The sequence below is a fragment of the Neopsephotus bourkii genome, unplaced genomic scaffold (genome assembly GCF_033783945.1).
Source record: "Neopsephotus bourkii isolate Nb327-2 ecotype Australia unplaced genomic scaffold, CSIRO-AGI_Nbou_v1 NB_379, whole genome shotgun sequence".
Taxonomy (NCBI): domain Eukaryota; kingdom Metazoa; phylum Chordata; class Aves; order Psittaciformes; family Psittacidae; genus Neopsephotus; species Neopsephotus bourkii.
The window spans coordinates 1036840-1060033 of NW_026900884.1; the positions used below are offsets into that span (position 1 = coordinate 1036840).

Here is a 23194-nt window from a genome sequence, read left to right on the forward strand (position 1 = left end):
AGTACTAGCACCAGTTGCCATGAGCAAACACGCTTACCTTGCTGAACATGTCTGAAATCTGATGCAATGAATACAGTCATGGCATATGTGCAATCTTTTCCAAATTTGATGGGGGGGGGGGGGGGAATTGCCGTAAACTTCATAAAAAAAAAGAGGAAATTATTCATTAAAAAAAAAACAAACTTCATTTCTGAAACTGAATGATGAGACGTTGAGCAGGAAATAGAAACAGAAGCATTCTGAAAAGCCTGTCTGAACATAAAATAATGGGGGAATACAGGGAATTCAAGAAGCAGTAAGCTAGCCCCATCTTCTGTCTCTGATAAATGAAAAAGCTGGGGGTCTGAGGAGAGACAAAAGTAGCTGCAGCTGTTAGTTCTAATACAACTTTTCTTGCATTTTCTTGGCCTCTGTATCCATTCAAAATCCCTCATTTTTCAATGTAAGGCATTTTCTCTTTCGCCTTCCAAGAATATATTATGTAAACTTTCTTTTGTTTGTGACAAGGGCAATATAGTAGTACTCATGAAAAACTTGAGGGGAGTTGTCCAGCATTTGTCTAATTTAGTATTTCTTCAGAAGTAATGCCTTTGATCTTTATTTCAGATTGACATTGGCTATGTTTATGATGAGCCTGGTAAGTAACAGTTACTTCAGAGTTTATTTCCAAGCTTGAAACTTGAAGTAGAAATATTTTATTAAATTTCTAGTGTAAAAGAAGAAAGTTAATGGAAAGTTATTTGTGATTGCTGCTTTAAGTATTATTAAAAAAAATAAATAAAATTCAAATAATACATAATTCCTTTCAGTGGTTTCAAGATGAAGTACAGGCACCCAGAATTTGGATATTAGTTTTTGTATCAAAGACCTAAACTGTGAAAAATAATGCAAAAATATTTGATAATTCTGTCCCTGAATTAGTATGTATTAGTTCAACATTTGAACACCATCAGATTTCTTGTTTTGAATGGCATTATTGAGACATGTACAGAACAGAAAAAAAAATGTCAATAATTATTTTCAGGATAAAGCATGCTTTTGGAACAGCTGACTTTTATTATTTCTGCCATTTTGTAGTGAATATTACTGGGGGTGGCTGGTGGTGTTTGTTTTATTTTAGGCCATGCAGTCATGAGAAAATGGCTTTTGCTGAGTGATCCTGAAGATACAAATTCAGGAGCTAAAGGCTATATGAAAGTCAGCATGTTTGTCCTGGGGACTGGAGATGAGCCACCAGTAAGTTTCATTTAAATGTTTTCCTTGCCCTCCCCACCCTACAGATATTTATTCATGTCCCTCCGACACTTTTTCAATATGTATGACTGACTCTGTGAGCCGTATTTAAAAGCAAGACAGATTTACAAGTTGTTTCAAGGGCATCCAATACTAAGTGGCTAACTCAAAGCTCATCTTGTTATCCTGTCCAATTAAGCTATCTCTGGACCAGCTCTGGTTGTGTTGACCTATACATCCTGGAAGAAATAGAGATGTGTTAGCCTGGGATTGCATGCAAGCCAATATGTAATTTTCCTTAGCATAGCTAATCAGGCCGAGCAACAAATTGATACCAGTTCCAGGACTAAGTCAGGAATGCCTCCACTACTACGCAATGTAAGCAAGCCCAGAGAGAAACCTGAGTACCAGAAAGCTTCCAGTATTTGCCAGGTGAAAATCAGACCCATCAATAATTACAAATTAAGCACAAGTAACTTGATGCATGTGAAAGCAGTAGGTAGTTTTAACGATCCAGTCCTTAACTGTCTGCAGTTCTGTCAAGGTCAAAACAGACCCTCTTTTCTGTGTGTTGCTTTTCTTACTTGACTATTGTCTGTAGTTTAAGTTCAGATGTTCTTCCTGGCTGAGATTTTTGCGTAGTGCTCCTCAGTTTAGTACAATATGGTCCCCAGAACCATGGAAGATCTTGTTTTATATTAACTCTTCCTTTCTGCTATCCTCATGATACTTGAAATCACAAGGATAAATCTTGTATTTACTATTTATTTGAAAAGGAGGAAGCAGTAAATTCTGGTAAATTATTTCAGGGTTGTATGCATTTTCTAATTGCAGTATGATGCCTTGCCACAATATTAATCTCAAAGGTGAGTATGGAAATTGCATGAAGTTGGTATTGTACAAATGCCAAAGTCATCATCATCTGATGATGATGATTTGAAGGGTGATTACAATTGGCTCCTGCAATTGAGTACTTTAGAGATAAAAATGTAAGTAAAAGTGTTTAGGTAAAATTAATTTTTGTTGCTTGATAATCTGATAAAATCTCATTCGTTATAATAAAACAGACAACAGTCTTCTTTCTGAAGAGTACTGGGGGCATCAGCTTAACTAATCACCTTAATTCTATACATTACTCTGCCTTTATTATATACCATATACTATCTACCACTGTATCTCTCAACAGGTTGAAAAAAGGGAAAGAGATAATGAAAGTGATGATGTGGAGAGCAACCTGTTACTACCTGCTGGAATTGCACTTCGATGGGTCACTTTCCTCCTCAAAATCTACAGAGCTGAGGACATTCCACAAAGTACCTAGCCTCTTACTACTGGTCCATTGATGCGTTTGATTGCCATTAGGAATAGTTGTGCTAGCTGTTCAGAAAAACTCCTTGAATATAAAACATCTTGAGCTTTTTATATAGCTGATTTCAAGTCCTTTGGTAATGCTCACTAAGTCTACTTAATTCCTGTAGTGGATAATGTAATGTGATACCCATTAGATTAGTCACGTTCATCTGTTGCTGAGTGGGCCATACAGCTTCTGGTAGTGGGAAAGGATCATCTTCATTATCCCTTCTCCAATCATAAAAGTTACATGCAAGTAGTTGCAAGTAACTAATATTCAAGTACAGTTGATCTGCAGATGAGCTGAATGTTCTGTGCATGTCTGGCTCAAGGATACAGTGCATGTGTCAACATCCCAATCCCTGCCTACTTTCAAGAGGTTATCAGGCAGCTAGTTCCCTGCAGCCTTCTTCCAAGGCTGTTTAGGTACTAGTAGATAAGCAGACTGCTGATCCCCTGCACCTTCCTTTTCCCATCAATCCATTAACTCTTCATAGGTGCTTATAGCTGCAGCTGTTTTGCAATGGGGGAAGGGCCACAGGGCTGCTGAAATCACTCAGGCACTGCTGTGATGGGCAAGCTAGTTCTGTACTGCCAGCAGCCTACTCCTGAGTGGCCACAGGAAATAAGTAACTAGGAACTGGTTGTATACCAGAAAGCTAAATGCATTTTGTGAGCTATGAGTTGAGCACCATAAGCTTAAATAAAGAGCCTTAAAGGGCAGAGGAGCTTGTAAGCAGCTTGATATTGTTTAGTGTTATTTTTACTTATGTCAGCCCTATATTGCTGAGACAAAGGCTGTTTCATTATATGCCACGTGTGTTTTCTGATAGCATATAGGTGGCTTTTTATCCCTTCTTAGCATAATTACCTTTATCTGTTACAACAAATGACAGTGTCCACCGGCACATGCATAAATTCAGGAGCACATGAGGACTCCTTAATGATGTTTCAAATGTTTATATTCTTGAAATTGCTTCTAAGCTGAAATTCTCCATTTTTACCAGCAACACTGTCCAGAATTCTGTTTACCAGATTAGATTTTTATCTAGATTTGTAATCTGGTCGATTTTGGTGGGATTGCTATGGACAATTTATTTTTTAGGATGAATAATTAAATAAAATAATAATTAAAAAGCATAAACTTTAATTTTTTCTTTGACACCTTTCTAGTGGATGATGCTTTTTCACAGACTGTCAAGGAAATATTTGGAGGAGAAGCAGATAAGAAAAACCTGGTAGATCCATTTGTAGAAGTTTCTTTTGCTGGGAAGAAGGTAATATAGTAAATATCTGAATCTTTGTATTCTAATCACAGTCCTGAGAACAGATTTCATGTGCTAGGATAAATTTTTAAGTATACTGAAAATATGGAAATAACAGTATTAGCCCTAAGGTTTACTTTGTCAAATGAGGACAAACTGCAAGGCACTATAGTAGAATGGGTGTAAAGCTGGTGACTAATAAAAGGAATGTATGACTAAATGCTACGAACAGATGCAAGCCCGATTGCTTGCCACCAGGTGTTCTGATTGCTTTTAATACTGTTGATACAAATATTTCTGGACAGGTTAATTGTATTTGTACATTTCATTACCAGCATGCTCTTTACAATACCAAATTAGAGCAGAAGCACAATTGCACAACTTATAGTCATCACCAGCCAATCTTTCTTCTTTTTTTGGTGTTTGCTGTTTGGGTTTTTTTTAATTAAAAAAAGTCAGCCTTTATTGAATTATATAGTCAGGCTGGCATGCCCAGTAATGTAAAGGATCTTCACTAGACATGACTAGCAAATAACATACTGTAATTGTACTCTAAAATCTGCATAGGGCACACTGTGACCAGATAATTCCTTCATCTCATTTCTCTGCTGTGTAGTAGTGTGAAAACACATTAAATTGTAGCTAGTGGGAATAACAAGCTTTAATAATTCAATTGAATTGTAGCCAATGGAAATAACAAGTAGGGTAACTCCAGTCTCCACTTTAAAAGCTGTTTCAAAATTTTCTTTTCCTTCCAATAGTGATTGATGTTGCATATACAGACTGGTTTAGCAGTATTTAACAACTGAAAACTAGTGGCTTATTGCAGCATAAGCCATTCATAATTACTACCCCTCATAGAATCATAGAATAGTTAGGGTTGGAAAGGACCTTCAGATCATCAAGTTCCAACCCCCCTGCCATGGGCAGGGACACGTCGCTCTAAACCATATCACCCAAGGCCTCGTCCAACCTGGCCTTGAACACTGCCAGGGATGGAGCATTGACAACCTCCCAGGGCAACCTATTCCAGTGCCTCACCACCCTAACAGGAAAGAATTTCCTTCTTATATCCAGTCTAAACTTCCCCTGTTTAAGTTTTAACCCATTACCCCTTGTCCTGTCACTACAGTCCCTAATGAAGAGTCCCTCCCCAGCATCCCTATAGGCCAACAGAATATGATTTATCCTAAATCATAGTTACTGTATGCTTTTTTTAACCTGTTTGATGTGCTATATATTTGATCTTATTTTTTGCAGGTTTGCACAAATATAATTGAGAAAAATGCTAATCCAGAGTGGAATCAAATTATTTATCTTCAAATAAAGGTCAGGGGTTTTTTCTTATTTCTGCAGAAAGTAACTATCTCTTTGGAACTCAGGGAATTAACATCACAGAAATTAAATAAGTAATGGATTATTTTATTTCAATTGTTTTCCTTTCAGTTTCCCTCTGTGTGTGAGAAAATAAAACTTGCAATTGTTGACTGGTGAGTCATGAATTTTAATAAAAGTCGTTGACAAGGTAAACCGTATTAAGTGAAGAAAAGTCGGGTTCTGTGGATGTCGGGTATTTTTCAGTCTATGACACTATTTAAGCAAGAGTTTAAGTATTTTCCTTCGTGATTTCTTCACAAGAGACCTGGTTAATGTAACATTAGAATATTGTTAATTTTGTGCAGTGATGTAAGGGTCAGGTGACTTCATGATACAGCCCACATTTGTAACTAAGCAATCATATCTGCGTTTGTAATACTAAAGCATTCCAGGTGATATAAAATGTGTGTACTGGTATCTTGCTTCTATGTAGGATGACCAGCATTATATTTCAATAAAATATTTCTTTTTTTCTTTTTAGGGATCGTCTTACAAAAAATGATGTAGTAGGAACAACATATTTGAGTCTCTCAAAAATTGCTTCTTCTGGAGGAGAAATTGAAGGTAATTGAGCAGTACATAACATTATCTTCTCTTATGTTGGGAGGAATAGCAAAGTTCAGTGCTGTAAGGAAGTATATTTTCCTATAGTTTCTCAGTTCTGTGGCAACAAGATTATTTGTTTCTGGAATTTTCAAAACAATGATCCTAGAAAATGTACTGTTTAACTTTTCAAAGTAAAGTATTGAAATTTTCCATCATCTCGAAAACAGCAGTAACTAATTCAATATTCAGTGTTTTGTTACATATATATATATATATATATATATATATATATATAAAGTTAAGGAATTAATTAAATCTGTGAGTTCTTTCCCAAATTCAGAAAACTATGTGATGTCATGAGTAAGATAGACAAATTTATCAAGACACTTAATAAGACATTTAATCTAAAACCAATCCAGAGTCACTGTTTTGTAAGTTCATTGGGCACTAGTAGACAAGACTTCTTTTGCCACCCTCTAAGCATGTCTGTTCTTTCTCTGGAAAGATATCTTAGAAGCTGGAGAATGTTCCTGAGTAGTTAGCCTACAGGAACACTAAAACTACCTGCTCATTTCCTGTATACTACTAGGCTGTGTTCAAATGTTTGGGAACTTGGATCAGTCTCTGCTCTCCTGAGTAGCTTACTAGAAACGGGCATTGCATCTCATTGCATGAGTGCTCCAAATTATTACTTAGTAACCCTTATTTTAGTGGCTTCAGTAAATGAAGATTTTCATTGCAATTCTGTGATCACAGACAGTGAACTTACGCACTTCAGTTAGTATAGTTGACCGTATATGTAATTTCATCAATACTAAAAACTGCATTGTCTGCAAAATTTAATTAAGCAGGTATGATATTCCTAAAATGCTGTCCCCAATGGACAATACTTTTGTGATAAAACTCTTCCTTGCGATATTATAAAAATCATTTATTTTGCAAAGACTTTGGGAAATATGGGGGGGGGAAAAAACCCTGTTGCATTTATGGTCTAATGTAATATTATGATTATTTCTTATTTCTTTGTGATTTATATCTATGAACTATTCTTCTTTTTGTTCATACAATTGAGCCAGCTCCATGACGAGGATGCTGCATTAATTTGCCAGAAATTGTTTTTAATTAACATAGTACAGCATATTAATTGTCCATATAGAATTGTAAAGTCCATGGCTAAACATGCTTAACATTTATTTATCTACCTACACTAAGTTGAAGGACACTGGCTCAAAACCCTTTACACCACTGCCACAATAAGAATATAAATTACTTTTTCTACTGTTGTGTTTATTAAATCTATATGATATGTACTTGTGTGAAACTGACCAGTTTGTCCCTAAATTGATAACTGTATCAGGAGTTGTGGCTCCAATCCTGTAGTGACTTGAGCCAAGTATTCAACTTATCAGATTGAACATTATTTTCAGTCCCATAACTTCAAGTGTATAACCCAGTCCTCTTGGAAGTACTGCAGTTGCAGTAAGATTTTCTGCAAACATTCTTTTCATGTACCCTCCATGCATCCAGAGGCAAAAGAAAGGGTTACAGAAAAGGCAGTGGGAAATCAAAGACAAAAGGGTTGGGCTAGGGAAAATTCTAGGGAGATCACTGCTGCCCACATAAGCGTGTAACTTGAACTGCTGCTGAGTCACAACTCATTTATACTTCAAACCCAGACACTTAGTAACTGAGCAAATCTCACTTGGATTCTCTCTGTAATGGGGTACTGACATTGAAATAGTCATTTCCATGTCAAGTCACAGATTATCTTCCCTTGAGGTCAGTGCCATGCCTGAAGCCTGTTCTGACTTCTAAAGGACTGGAAAACTGGTGTAATCTATGGTTTTCAGTAGATGAAGACATTCTAATGGGCCCTGAAATGTAGTGGTTTTCTTAAATATTCTTAAGATTTTAAAATATTTTTTTAATAGAGATTAATTTTGTGGGGAGGAGAACTAGGCAGAGCTGAAACAGAAGCATTAAAACAATATATTTTGTCAGCTACATGTTTGCTTTTTTTCTTTTGGAATTTGTACAGGAAGTGATACCTTCATATTTTAATCGAAAAGCAAGATTGTAGTCCACATGAACTTTTTCTTGAGCCTTCAACTTCATTTTAAAAGCAGATTGCTTTGTGTTGTACTTGTTTTTAAAATGCTATTGTCACTTGTTATGTAACTTCTTCTCTTTTCATAATATAGAATTTTCACCTTCGGGAACAGGGGCTTCATCATATGAAGGTTTATAACTTTGTCTGCTACTGATTTTACTTTCCATTGCCCAAACTGGCAAGTCTTATCTAAGAAAACCCATCATCTTAAAAAGCGTTTTTTAATAATTACTGTGTAAAAGACTTCACCACTACAATTAAAAAGTATAAACATAACTAATTGTATGAAACAGTTTTGGCATTGGAACTGGTTTGAAAATATTTCTGTTTGTCTGGTGCTTCAAGCTGTGTTTAGAGTTGAGCATGCAGTTGCTTTAATTATTAAGTGCTTGGTCTAACAATGGCTTGCGATTTTTAATTTAGCTATCAGACTGCAACTTTATTTGCAGCTTCAGAGCCCTGCAGAAGTAAATAACTACCTAAAATAATTAATGCTGTTTTGCTTATGCTTAGCTAGCTATATTAATGAAGTCTAAAAAATGAAATCTGATTCTGTTAAAACCTGCAGAGAGCTTTTTACATACCTGTCTAGGTTGACATCCAGTTTTGAAAGACATTGTGGTAAATATTTATGTAGTAAGAAATAAATACAACTGGAGTGCAGTTGAAAGGTAAAAAACATTCATCTGCATAAATACTATCTTAATAAAGTAATATTAAGTCAAAAGCTGAAATAATTTTTCAGAATTACTTTCTGAAATACATGATCATCTTCGAAATGTTAACAATTTAATTTTAAATGTAAAGAAAGCCTACAAAAGATGCTCTTTTTATTCCAGGTTTGGGAGGGCTTTTTTTTTTTGCTTGGGTTTTTTTGTTTGTTTTGTTTTAAAATTCATATTCTGTTTAATTTATTAGCAGCAGTAAGTTGTGAATATATTAATTCAACACACATCTGTACCTTAAATCTAGTCATATTGAGATCCAGTGTGAGCAGTTCAGTGTTAGACTTCTTAAAAAAATCGGACAATATTCCATAAAGAATCTGAATGATTTTCCATTCAAATTTTTCTCTGTATCTGATTCAGATGTAAGGATGTGAAAGTATCCAAATGCAAAATAGAGAACTGCAAATCTTTATATTTTGCAGATTTTATATGACTTCCTCTTGACAGGAAATGACATCAACACATCACATAATTTATATTATCCATTTGTGTCACTCAGTGGTCACAGTGGCCAAGTCATGCAAGGCATAACCCTTCATTTTCACTTCCTTATCTCTGCAGTCCTTTCCTATGATAAATGCATCATTCTTTGTGCCACAGATCACTGTGAGTGGTATCTGTTGCAAGGTTTAGAACCTGATTCTCATCTCTTTTTTTATACCAGGATCATTTGTTCAAATACAAAAGCTAAGATACAAGAAGGAAAAGAATATAGAATCTTTCCTGTTTGCCCCAAACTACACAGTATTTTTCTGCATGTATGTTGCTTACCGTGTTCTAATCTTCTTTACACTACTCATCAAATTTGCCAGTCAGTAATGTTGGCATGTGTTTGATAATTACTGAAAGAACAATTAAATCCCTTAAGTATAAATTTCAATTGGCTCTAAAATGAGCTTTTCAGAATCTCATTCATCTAATAAATTTGCCAGGCATGAATGCAAACCCAAAAAATAACAGCAGTAATATAACTGAGGCTTACCTCTCTATGTATTTTTGCTAAAAATGAAAACACTGTTGAAAAATACAAAATTATGACAGTGAGTTTTCAAGTTCTTAGATATCTTAAATATCGGAAAGTAAAGAATAGCTTTGGTGTGCAGTTTTCTAGCTTAGCTATTAAAACTGACAAAAATTATCTAAATCCTTATTAATGTTTTTTTAGCTAGATTAAGACATTGGGAAATTTTAATTTATTAGTCGTGGAATAAGAATAATATACAAATTAGAGTTTATTGTAATTGGAATGAACTAAGAATTAACTGAGTTTGCAGACTTTGTCTTGTATGAATTTTAGCTTACTGAAACGGGAGTTTGGGAGAAACAGTGCACTGTGGCAGTTATGATTAGAGTTTGCAGTAATCAGTGTTTTACTCTGAAGAACAACCACAGAAAAATTACACTAAAAATTAAAACAGTAGTATTAACTGTGGTAAACAGTAGGGCTTTTCCCACTATGGTGTGTATCTTTTTTTGTAGCTGTTTAGCCAAAACAATGGCCTATGCATTTAAATGATTGCAAATGTTTTACTCAGTTTCATTTTTTTCTAGAAAATCTGTTTTCTGTTAACATTGAGTGTATTACTCTTTCACATAAATAAAAACCTGATATTTGGAGTGGGGCAGAAGTTCTGTTTATTCTATGGGGTTTTTACTGGATGAAGTAGTATGTAGTAATTATTGTACAGTGAAGAAGAAAGGAACAAGTACAGTCATTGCTGTAATTACTTTAATTTTATATAGTATACCCAGAGAATAAAGTGTTCTTACTTTACTAATAACTAACTAATACCTAACAATTGTCCTGATGTAATGTTAATTGTTTTTCTGGCTCTGAATGGTAATTAACAAAGATATATTGGTTATGTTTTCTGTTAGCAAACACTGGAGAAACTGAAGTTGGCTTTTTACCAACATTTGGGCCTTGTTACCTAAACTTTTATGGAAGTCCACGAGAATACACTGGATTCCCAGACCCATATGACGAATTAAACTTTGGAAAGGTCAGTTTCTTTACTCATTGTTTTTAATTAAAGGATTAAACCACATTGGTTTTAACAAATTAATGTTTGGAGTTTTTTGTTTCACATTGCACTCCTTTTGGTCTTTTTCTTTTGAATAATATTTTTTATTTATCATTAAGAAGGAAGTATGATAATATTTTCCATTCTCATTGGGTTTTGTTTTAAAGGTGTTTTTGAAGGAGCAGGAGTGGTTTTGATGGTTTTCACTATCTGTATCTCTGCATGCATTTGTATTTCTTATTTCCTAGGTTTTGTAAACAGATTTTTTTTTCATTTCTACTGTTCATTAAAGCCAACTGCTCTGTTTCATTTGTTCAGATATGTACATCCGTACCTGTGAAAAAGTTTTGAGAACACTGAAGTGAAGCCAGAATAATGTGTAACTAAGGAAAAGCACGCTACTTTAGGAGAAATACATAAAATTGCATTCAATATGTAATTATGTTGCAGGGAGAAGGAGTTGCTTACAGAGGGAGAATTCTGGTTGAACTATCTACAATACTTGAAAGCAAACCTGTTAACAACAAAAAGTTAGAGATGATTCCTAATGATGACTTACTGGTTGTTGAGGTAACTCCTTGTTCTATTGTCAGTGTTGGTAATGGAGACGTGCCTTAGCTGGTTATTTTTGGAGAATGATCTAAGTTACTAAAACTGAAACTATTGAGTTCAATCTCAGAATTGAGAGAGGTGATTATTGATAATGTGGCTGCAAAAATGTCATACCCTTGTAGCATGAAATATTAATTTGAAACATTTTTATAATCTGAAATACAGTAATTTATTATATACATATCTTTGTGGTTGCTTCTCATCACAGTAGTAAAAGTAATAACATTTTTATTTCCATTTAGAAATTGCTGTTGTTTGCTCCAGTTGTGGATTCTGTTTAACAAATATTGAAATACAGCTAAAAAGTTTCTTCTTGTAGAAATACCAGCGCAGACGGAAGTTCTGCTTGGCTGCTGTGTTTCATTCTGCTACCATGCTGCAAGACACTGGTGAGCCTATCCAGTTTGAAGTTAGCATTGGTAACTATGGCAACAAGTTTGATACTACCTGTAAACCTTTGGCATCAACAACTCAGTACAGTCGTGCTGTTTTTGATGGTAAGGATGCTACTGGTATGGGGATATAATGATGTAAAATTTTGAGGTGCTATTTTATAGCTTTGGAATGACAGCCCTCACTGTACTAAAAATTATTGAAAAACATGATGGAAAAGTCATGTGGCTCTTCACAGCTTTTGAGATGAAGTTTGATTTGTGGAATACATGCTGCAAAGCCTACTGAGGTTATTAAAAATATTTCCACAGAATTCAGTGAAATCTTTTGTCTGTGTACTAGATGTGCACAGGAAAATTGGCAAGCAAAAAAGGTATCTAAAAACTAAGGATTAAATAGGAAAAATACCCTTTGAACATGCTAATTTAGAATAAAATAAAAACCTGTTTTTAATCCAGGTGATGGGCAGCCCAGAAGAAAACAGCCTAGCTAAATCACAGGAAAATATATTTTGGCTATAACTTTTTTATAAACTGCAAACAGTAAGAAGTGGGGGGCAGGGGCCTGTGTGTCAAGTGAAGTAATCAGGTTTACTCTGAAAAATAAGTGTTTGAATATTTTATTTCAGATATACACTTCCTAATATGCTACCTGTATTGATAATTAAGGGGGAAAAATAATGAACATGTTAGCAGATAATTTATTGAAAAAATCCATTGGATTTTGAAACAATTTGAAGTAAAATTTTACCATCTAACAGACACTGCACTGGCTGAAAAATTCTGTGACAGGCTTGGAGAAGCTTGTTCTTAATAAATTGTAGTACATAAATGAAATAAATACAGCAACTTGTGCAGTGTACAGTATGTATTCCTGACGTGAATTCTAACTCTAACATACGAATGTTTCACACCAGGTAATTATTATTACTACTTGCCATGGGCAAACACAAAGCCAGTTGTTACACTGACTTCCTTTTGGGAGGATATAAGTCATAGATTAGACCCTGTGAATGTAATCCTAAACATGGCTGAAAGACTGGTAAGACACTTAAGATCTTTCTCTTGCTGATATGCTTTTCATATTTACTTTTTTCACTTAGAGGTGTAATTAAAAAGTGACTTTTTCACAAAGTTATTAAACAGTTTTCTGAAAACTTTTCCCTCCTTTTTTACTGTTCAAAAATTAAACATAGCTCAGTGTAACAAATGCACTGCTATTCGTAGGTCTGTATTCAGGTGACAGAGGCCTAACACACTCCTGCTTGAATCTGCAGGGAATTCCCACAGGGACGAAGGGTACTCGGTATTGGTTAAGGGCATGTTAAGTTTGAAGAACTGTTATTTGCTTTGGAAGCTAGGTGCAATATCATGTATTATTAAATACATTGAAAAAGAACATGGGGATAGTGCTGTTAAATATGAATCAAGTTTGAGCATCTGAGTCTTTTTTTATTTGGTCTTTATACATCCAAATAAGTAAGTTAAAGTCTTGAAACTGATATTGACCATATATACCACAATTTAAGCTTTTCATTGCAAATCCTTTTCTTTTAAATTCCTCAGCAATCCAACTTAGCCACCTTAAAATCAGGAATGCAGGCTAAAATTTCTGAAAACCTATTAGCTGAGATGTGGTTGAAGCTAATTGATGAACTTACAGAAGATATAAGGTAAAAGTACCTTTTTTATCTCTTACGTTATCATTCTAGGCCTGCTCAGAATGTTTTCTATTGCCTTTGCTAAGTCAGAAAACAAATCCTCAGGACAATAAAACTGATCGCCCTTCTGAACTAGCCTGAGCACTGGAATTCCAGAAGTCTTTGGAAGTAATAAAACATCATGGATATTGCCAGTGAAGTCTCCTGTCTAGTTTTGCAATTCTCCCTTGTCTTCGTCACTGACAGTGATAAAGCAGCATGTCTTGAAAAACATCTAAGACAGGACTGCTCTGAAAATGTCAAATTGTGAATCTCTGCTGCTTTTCTACCATCTTGCCTTCTTTAGAATCCCTTGTGTATCTTTTGTTTGCCCACGTTTCAATGTTATTTCTGAAACTGAAGAGGGAAGAAATTTTGTAATTTACTGATAAGCCCAGAAAAAAAAAAAAATCTAAGCTATTTAGAGCTTAAGGGCCATTAAGATTATATTTTGGAATAAGCTTTTAATCAACATGTCTGTACATGCGGGAATGTTCAGAAAAAGTGATAGGAGTAAGCACTTCTAAAGGAGAATAAATTCTAAATAGAGAGGAAGGGATCATATGAGAAAGAGACATTAATAGAAGGAAACATCAAGCTGGGGAGAAACACTTGAAAAACATTAAACAGGTGAGTAGTGAAACTGCACAGGAAAAGGAAAATGAGAAAACAGTTATTATCGGTTAGCGGAAATAGCAGAGAACAAAATTATCAAGCTGTAGAGCTAACATGAGTGAACAAAGGGAGAAGCTAACAGTGATCAGTGTATGCTAGCAAAGAATTATATGATAGAAAGATTATGTCAAAATATAAACTAGTAATTTGATAGAATACCTGCTGTGATCTGGAAGAAAGTGGAAAGAGCAGACATACTTCAGGAAAGCAAAAGGTGAAGAGCAAACTATAGTCACATGGAGCCATCTAGTGAGTGTAGGAACTTCAGGGTTTATTTCAGTTATGTCAACTCATCCTCCTGACATACATCTGCAGTTATTAATTCAGTTTGTAATTTTGTAAAATATACTATTACTGAACAGTTACTGAGCAATAGCACCTAGGTATGTCAACAAACTGAGCTTTCTGTTGTTCGTAGGATACAATTCTGTTATGGGCTTTTTTTGGCAGACTTCTAAAACCTCTGTCACAGAATCACAGAATCCCAAGGGTTGGAAGGGACCTCAAAAGATCATCTAGTCCAACCCCCTTGCAAGAGCAGGGTAACCTAGAGTACATCACACAGGAACTTGTCCAGGCGGGCCTTGAATATCTTCAACGTAGGAGACTCCACAACCCCCCTGGGCAACCTGTTCCAGTGCTCTGTCAAAGACTAATTCCCTGTATTGAATTCCTAAACCAATTTTCCTTGTCATGCTAAAGTTCAAATGAGTTAGGAGTTTGAGAGAGTTTTCAGTGCACTATTTAAACCTAAAATAAGGTGACTTTCTGGAAGTTCTGGTCTGGTACATTTGATTCATGTGTACGTACTTGCACCCAGGGCAGGTGGCACTTCATTTAGCTTAGTAGAACTAAATGTAGTGAAGGTATAAGTCAGTATCAAGGTCTTGCAGAATCAAAGCCTTTAGAATTGCATTGCTTGTCATTAAAAATAGGTCAGAGAAGAATCAGTCTTTCCAAAATAGGCAGTGTTTAGGGAATTATTTTTTTTTTCTTTGGTGTCGTATTAAAGACCTCTCAATAAACTCAGTTAAAGGGCTATCCCTTTATCCTTAGTCATTGATCTTTGAAAAGTTGCCTTTTCCTCAAACATCCACCGAACTCAGAAAAGCTTATTTTTCCTGGGCTCTACTGTGGTGCTATAGGACTTTTTGGTTCCTTTGAAGAGTTATTCTGCCCTCTGGTGACTCAGATGTTCCATGTTACGGATTTCTTTTAAGAATTCTTTGATGTTTTCATGCCAGAGGGTTAGATAACTCTAGTCATAGACACAAGCCATATTTATATTGAGTTTCTGAGAATTTACAGTTTCCAGTGACGGAAAGCAACCGAACTTGTTCTGAAGGCAGTAATTTCATCTTTCAAGTGAACATTCTTAGACACTAATTTTCTGTTTTGAATGTATAGGGAAAGGTGTTTTGCTTGGTTTGGTTAGCAGCAGTTAGATTAAAGCATATGATGATCTTAAGGTCCTTTCCAACCCTAACTATTGTATATACTTCAAGCTATTCTACACTGGTGCTTGTTGTGTAAGCACAGCCTTTCCCTTGCATACTGTAAACGCTTTGTCAGATGGAAATCTTTCCAGAAGGAGATGCTAGAGCACTATTCTGATGGATTTTAATCACAGGAAATAATAGCACCCAATCTGTATGCTACTGTATCCGTATGTGTTTAGTGTGTAGCTAAATAAAATACACTTAAGATTATTAACCATAATAAATATTCTATTTTCAGTAAACCATTTCCCCTCATAGAAGGCAGATCTAATATTACAGTCCTTGACACTCAGATTGAAAAACTGCGTCTGAGGTCTCTCAAACAGATTGGAGAAGCAGCAGGAAGGATGAGAAATGAAGCTACTGATGTGAAAGCCACTCTGACAGAAATTGAGGATTGGTTGGATAGATTAATACAACTGAGTGAAGAGGTTAGTACTATACAATACTGGTTTAGAAGTAGCTATTTGATACAAACTAGTGTAATGTTCGCTGCTGATCAGACAATATCCAGTCTCCTTAGAACAGTAATTTTAGGTGCTTTGAAAGTAAACATGTTCTTCTCTGTAATTAGGATTTACTTAAATACAGTGTTTCAGTGTGTTAGCTGTCAGTGAATGCATGTTGGGAAATAACCACTCTGTGAATTGTAAAATAGGCTCCATTCAGTTTAAAGTGACGGTACTTTCCTTTCTTCCAGAATTGCAAGTCACGGGGCTGATTCAGGGGCTGCAGGGTATATGTTGTACTTCTGCAGCTTTTTACCCATAGTAGTTGACTTCCAACAGAGTTAAATCTGTTTGTTTCCATGTTGTTTGGGTGTTTTTTAAAATTTCCAGCAATATCTTCAGTCTTTATTTATCTTGGTTATCTCAGAATTGGCTTTCACAACAAGGTTTATTTTCCCTTTGTCACTTCTGCTTTGAAAAGTGACTGATTGAAAAAAAAAAAAGAGCAATTAATTTGGCAGGCTTGCACCTCGCATAAAAGGGTGTGCACAAAGCTGCAAAAAGATAGTAGGCTGTTTCTGCTTTCTGCTAAAAGGATTGTGGTTATCTACCCCTAACATGGAAGCACTACGAGCACTTAAATATGTAGCAGGTCAATCCAAAGCATTAGCATTTGGGATCAGTCACTTTAGTCACCATATAGGAATTGAGATACAAAATGTGTCTAGAAAAAGCAGAGATAGAAGAACTGGTTTTTGTGAAAGAACTTATTACTTTCCAACAGTCTCAGTGGTATTTCAATGATTATTTCAGAACTATATATTGTGTTACTTGGAAGTAAAACAATTTTCTCTCATAAATCCATGTTAATTGTTGATTCTAAGTGTTAAATCTTTCAACATAAATCCTAATTTATGTTTCTGTTATCTTAAGCATTAGACTAGTTTAGCATTTATTAATTACTGGTTTTAACTTTCTTTTCCTCACAAATAATCTACAGCCACAAAACAGTATGCCTGATGTAATCATATGGATGATCCGAGGGGAGAAAAGACTGGCTTATGCTCGTGTTCCTGCACACCAAGTACTTTATTCCACAACGAGCCCTGAATCATCTGGTAAATATTGTGGAAAGACCCAAACAATCTTCTTAAAGGTACTATTCCCCCCCCCCCCCAATATTAATTACGATTAACTCCCTAAACTGTGATTCCTTCTGACATGAGCATGAAACATGCAAACAAGCTACGACCAATGAGGTGTCAAAACTCAGGACAGATTAAAAACCAAACACATATAGCTTCTTCACAGTATCACAAATTGTAACGTCAAGTTCATCATAGGCCAGTTAGAAGCAGAATCAGAACCTGAGACTTCCCTGAAAGAGCTCACAATCATGATAGGACTTTTAAAGTGTTACTGGGGTTGGTGGTTAAGGGAGGGGTTGGACATGAATGGAGACTTATATAAGAAATAGTGTAAGTCAGAGAAGTTATAAAAGCCTATTAAAAGTTTTTGATGTCTTTCTGCATAATATAGAGCATGTCTACACCCAAAAAGTTCTGTAGTGTATCTCTGCATTGAGTCTTACTCATGAATAGGAATGTCTTTTTCCATTTAAGTTTGTATTGTCTTCAATTGGACTAAAGCAGAAAAAAAAAAGCCGATCTGACTGTAGAACAGTAGCATTTATAGTTTACCAGGGTACTGGTAGTTACATTGATTCCATGCAGACGAGTCTATATCATGTTCTTTATGGAAGCTTCCTTATCATGCATGTTATGATGCATTACTTCTACATTTAGTGAACCATTCTGACTAACCTCTCAGTTTCCAGGGTCTCCTGATGAGAAACACTAACATCCACATTGAAGTTTAAAGTTTGGTCATAACTAAAAACTCACTGCTGGGTAAAACTTGGGAGAGAGTACACAGGAACAGGGGCAATGCTACTGTTACTGTGTTTAATTTTTACATGCCCTAGGCAGGTATCATTTAAAGAATGTTTCCTTCCTGAACTATATTACTGGCTTTTGAGGAAATGCAGTACAGGAAGAGATAAATAAATCATGTCATAAATCCTGTTATTCATATCTCTGTGTTATTGTGTATATTTTACCGAAAGCTGCAATACCTGCATAACATAACAAAAAGTAACTTTTTTGTTCCTGTGCCAGTACCCACAGGACAAGACCAAAGATGTCAAAATGCCTGTGGAGCTGCGAATTAACATTTGGCTTGGGCTCAGTGCAGTTGAAAAGAAGTTTAATAGCTTTGCAGAGGGAACATTCAGTGTTTTTGCAGAAATGGTATGTCCATCATTGCTTTCTTAATTTAAACCTGGATGTGAGTGCTAGGAATTCAATGAAATTGGAGCTCTTTTGATATATTTATTTTTGCATGCTGGGCAGAAAGGGAGAGTAGTATTTATTATACCAAAACAACTAGACCCCATTCAAGGCAATTAAGATCAAGTCCATTGTGCCTACCAGATGAACTTCAGCAGAGCAGATTCTGAACTGGTTAATCAGGTAAAAATCTGGTTAACTCCAGTGATTTCAAAGACATTTCTTTTAGATTTTTATCAGTGTAATTAAGATTGGGATCTAGACTATTATGTTTTGGCATGTGAATAACCATTATATTTTAATCGCTTCTTCACTTCTACAAATGATACTGGTTACAAGTGGTTTTGCTTAATAATGGTTCTTTTGAAGCAGTAGAAAATTTACTGTTACAAAACAGTAAACTGCCCAAGGAAGTTGTGAATGCTCCATCCCTGGCGGTGTTCAAGGCCAGGTTGGACAGAGCCTTGAGTGACATGCTTTAGTGGGAGGTGTCCCTCCCCATGGCAGGGGGGTTAGAACTAGAGGGTCTTAAGGTCCTTTCTAACCCTAACTGTTCTATGATTCTAAGAAAAACTGGTCAAACCCAGTAGATTTTGCTGACAAAAGGCTGTAGTATACTAACGTTTCAATGGTAAGAGTTAACAACTTTGGAATAAAATGCTTGAAATAGTCCCAAGTGTATAATAGAGATTTTGAATGATAATTTTAAGTATCAGAAGGCTTCTATATGCCACATCACCTAATGCTGTATATAATCCAGTATCATCATAATAGCTAATGAAACAAGACATTTTTACAGAGGCTTGTATCACTGTTGCCTCTATGCTTTAATGTTCAGTAGTACTGCCGTAGGTCACTTAAAATAGACAATGGATGTTTAAAGCCATTGTTTAAGTATAAAGAAGCTACTGAATATTTCTTTTTTTGCTCTTCAAGCATCAATCCTACAATTTTACAAGAATAAGAGCAGAAAACTTAAGATCATCATAAATTACAAATAAACCCATTAGCATAACAGGAAATATACTGTATAAACTGGGCTGACATTAGAATTATGCCCCCAGTAGCTTCCATGATAAGACTATAAATCAGTTTTACATGTTATGAAAGAAGAGATTATAAAGAAGAGATTTGAGATGGAAAAGAGTGAGAGGTTCACTCATTTAGGGAACAGAAGAAACTCATTTGAATAATGTAATTGAATTTTGCTTAACAAAGCTTTAATTTGGAGGAAGTTTGCCTGTAGTTGTACAGAGGCATTCAACTAAGACAGTTTTGTTTCGCAGTAGAGTCATTGTTTGCCAGACAGCATAGATGAAAAAAAAGAAATAAATTAATGATTACATTGCAGAGTAATGTGGGAAAGGAGTACTTAATTTCAAAGAAGGGAAAGGTACAGTAGAATGTTTCATTTTTAACAGTTACATAAATGTCTTTGTTTGTCTGTTTTTCTTCTCCCTTCCTAAAAGCTTTTAATTATTCCAAAAGTCCTGACTTTTTCTTTCTTCTCAAACAGTATGAAAATCAGGCTCTTCTTTTTGGAAAATGGGGTACCTCCGGACTCGTTGGTCGCCACAAGTTTTCGGATGTCACAGGAAAAATCAAGCTGAAAAGAGAGTACTTTCTACCCCCAAAGGGCTGGGAGTGGGAAGGAGAATGGATGGTTGATCCTGAGAGAAGGTCAGACATTTTTTATTTTATGTCAGGACTAAAGGAGTTTAAGACAGGAATAAAGGAGTTTAATCTCAGAGTGTGGAGTAAGAAGCTTTTATCTGTTTTCTTGGCTGAGAAAGAGGCTTTAAGCTGATCTTTCTAGGACACCAAAAACCAGCCAATAATCAAAGCTAGTTAATAACCTTTTAAAAAAGTAAAATAACACCATTACAGGATTTACATGGTCATTCACATACTGTGGATGTTTCTTGTATTTATTTCACTAAATGTTGAGAAGTTCCATTGTTTAATGAGGGCAACTGACACAGGTTATTTCTAAAACTGACTCAAGACAATGGTTGTTTTCAGAGCCTGAGGTTGTGGTGCTTGCCATATGATAATTCCTCTCCTGGCAGACTAAATTCCTGAGGTGTTAATCCTCCCCCAGCTCTAGCAGGTTCAGTCTTGCTCTGTCAGAGGTTTTCACCTCCTGAGGGTTTAGCTATTTGTGTTGCCACACTTTAAACCTCACTGGGTAAATTATTATCTTCATAAACAAAAGCCAGCATGAGAAAGAGATTGTTTTCTCTTTTCTTAACAGGTTCAGCCTATTCTAAATTATGTGTGTGTTCTGGTGGTAAAAAAAATAATACTCGACTTTTGTTATAGAAAAACTGTGCAGGAAAATATGTACTATTATTTGATCCATTTTAAAACAGTATCAATTTGTTATTTTCATATTCAATGAATAGCTTTTATTACAATGAGTAGTATGGCATGAAGAAAAGCAGTAACAGACATGAAGATATTTTCTCAGATAATGAAATAAATGCTACTGTTAAAAAGCATGTTGCATCTTTTATTGAAAAATAATCTGCATGGCTCTATTTGACCAGTAGATGGCATTTTAGAACAGTCTTTCGTGCTTTCTGAATCCCAGTAAATGGAAATCAAGGCTATTCTGTTTGATTTAAAGTTCTCTTATTTCTTTTACTTACAAGTTAGAAAAATATTAGCCAACTGATTGCTTGTCTTGTCAACAGCATAAAGGGGAAAAAAAATGAAGTACATTGCCAAATTTTAGGTCATAGCTAGATATATAAAAATCAGAGATGCATATTAATCTTGTGTGCAGTCTGGGTTTTCCTATGCTTAAATATGTGATTTTCTTTTTTTGTTTTTTTCTAAGAATAATTGTTGAAATAAGATCCTGGATAACACAGCAGTTAAAATACGCCTGCTAGTCACTGATTATATGAGTAATATTCCTCCTATTGCTTACTACTACAGGAGTTGCTTCAATTTTAGGCACACATTCTAAGGAAATAAGTAGCCATCATATAGATGAGGGATACACTGTACTCTGTTAATAAATAGAACTTCACAAACATGGACAATCCAGAATTTCAGCGTGTGTGCACGTTCTGTACTTTGTTTCTATATGTTCTCTGTAGCTAACTAAAATGCGTTTGGTTTAGTAATATATTTGCTTTGAATTTGCAGTTTATTAACTGAAGCTGATGCTGGTCATACCGAATTTACTGATGAAGTATATGAAAATGAGAGTCGCTATCCTGGAGGGGAATGGAAAGCAGCTGAAGAAAGTTATGCAGATGTGGTGAGAATGATACTTTTCACTGGATAAGTGGAGATTTAAGAGAAGGAGTTCTAGGATTTGCTACACGGGCACTGGAATGGGTTGCCCAGGGAAGCTGTGAATGTTCCATCCCTGGTGGTGTTCAAGTCCGGGTCGGACAGAGCCTTGGGTGAGATGGTTTAGTGTGAGGTGTCCCTGCCCATGGCAGGGGAGTTGGAAGTAGATGATCTTAAGGTCTTTTCCAACCCTAACTGTTCTATGATTCTATGATTCTATATTTAATCCATTAATGCACAGAACTGTTATGTTTTGCCTACATAAAAGAATGGAGAAAAAGCTCCACCGCCACGTGAGTTCACATGTCCTCTTGGGTGGATGTGGGAAGATGATGCTTGGAAATCCGATTTAAATCGAGCAGTGGATGAGCATGGTAAGATTTACTGTTTATCTGCTTATTATTTGCTGATTATTAGGACAATCTGTCATAGTTATGCTGAAGGAGGGCACATGTCAAGACTGTAACAATGTCCTGAGCATAACAGTGGTTGCCCTATGGAAGAATGTCAAGGAAATATTTGGGTAACAGTTGCTTAAGGAATAAGATAAAATCACATTTGGAAAGTGTTCTCTGTCGGCGTCTTTTTCTATTTCCATTTTAAACACTGTTCCATCAAACTCAGTCACTGAGCCTTTCTTGGGTCAAAAAGGACCAGCCTGCTGAACAGTCTATGCAATAAATTCATTTATAAGTGCCTACTAGAGGGAGAATCACGTATTCTAAGAAACTGTACATTGGTCTTAGCTGCAGCAGCAGATGACAATTTTGAGCCAAAAGCCTTGAAAATAAAAAATAAATTTAAAAAAAAATGCTAATGCAAACAACAATGGATGAGAGGTTCCAGTTGGGCAAACTCCGTGTATAAACAGTGTGCCTGGAAATAGAGCCCTCCTTATTTTAAATAAGTTTCAAAAATGTTTTTCCAAAGGCTGAAGTTAATGCAGTCCAGTGGTTAGGAGCAGGCCTGTAAGATGTGGATTAGTAGCAGTAATTGATTTCCTTTTTTAGCAAAGTCATGCTTCTCTTTTTCTATCTTGCTTGTGTTTCTGAAATGTACCAATTAATCAATTTCAGGATGGGAATATGGAATTACTATTCCTCCGGACACTAAACCAAAGTCATGGGTTGCTGCAGAGAAAATGTACCATACACATCGACGACGAAGACTGGTGCGGAAACGTAAGAGGGATCCAGCTCAACCAGTAACAGCAGGAAGGGTAAGCAGAAGAGATGTGCAGTCAGAGGCTGCATGTTTTCGTTATATTCCTTTTCTTCATCTTTTTTGTAAATTGATGTTTCCAGCTTTGGTTTATAAGGGGATTATGCCTGCCAGAGCAAGTGCTGAGTTTTTTCATTACATTTATGAAAGGACTCTGTTGTGGTTAACCCCAACTGGCAACTAACTATCATGCAGCCACTCACTCACTCCCTCCAACTGTGGGATGGGGAGGAGAACTGTAACAAAAAATGTAAAAACCCATGGGTTAAGATAAGAACAGTTTAATAATTGAAGTAAAAGTGAAATGTAATAATAGTAGTACAATAATAATAACAACAACAATAATAAAAGGAAATAGA

At 35.6% G+C, this 23194-nt stretch overlaps 1 protein-coding gene across 4 annotated transcripts in view; it reads left to right on the plus strand.

Annotated features, from left to right (window-relative positions):
• MYOF (myoferlin) overlaps window positions 1-23194 on the plus strand; it is a 73126-nt gene that overhangs the window by 28300 nt on the left and 21632 nt on the right. For 3 of the 4 annotated variants that reach the window (XM_061348966.1, XM_061348967.1, XM_061348964.1), the window contains exons 10-29: window positions 607-637; window positions 1121-1236; window positions 2420-2546; window positions 3757-3860; window positions 5109-5177; window positions 5295-5338; window positions 5707-5789; window positions 7973-8011; window positions 10488-10612; window positions 11084-11203; window positions 11565-11742; window positions 12555-12679; window positions 13204-13310; window positions 15750-15942; window positions 16961-17116; window positions 18138-18269; window positions 19825-19988; window positions 21465-21579; window positions 21883-21988; window positions 22691-22833. In XM_061348966.1, coding sequence (XP_061204950.1) covers window positions 607-637; window positions 1121-1236; window positions 2420-2546; window positions 3757-3860; window positions 5109-5177; window positions 5295-5338; window positions 5707-5789; window positions 7973-8011; window positions 10488-10612; window positions 11084-11203; window positions 11565-11742; window positions 12555-12679; window positions 13204-13310; window positions 15750-15942; window positions 16961-17116; window positions 18138-18269; window positions 19825-19988; window positions 21465-21579; window positions 21883-21988; window positions 22691-22833 — 2277 coding nt within the window. The remainder of the gene's footprint in view (window positions 1-606; window positions 638-1120; window positions 1237-2419; window positions 2547-3756; window positions 3861-5108; window positions 5178-5294; window positions 5339-5706; window positions 5790-7972; window positions 8012-10487; window positions 10613-11083; window positions 11204-11564; window positions 11743-12554; window positions 12680-13203; window positions 13311-15749; window positions 15943-16960; window positions 17117-18137; window positions 18270-19824; window positions 19989-21464; window positions 21580-21882; window positions 21989-22690; window positions 22834-23194) is intronic. The other variant, XM_061348965.1, reaches the window with a different exon arrangement.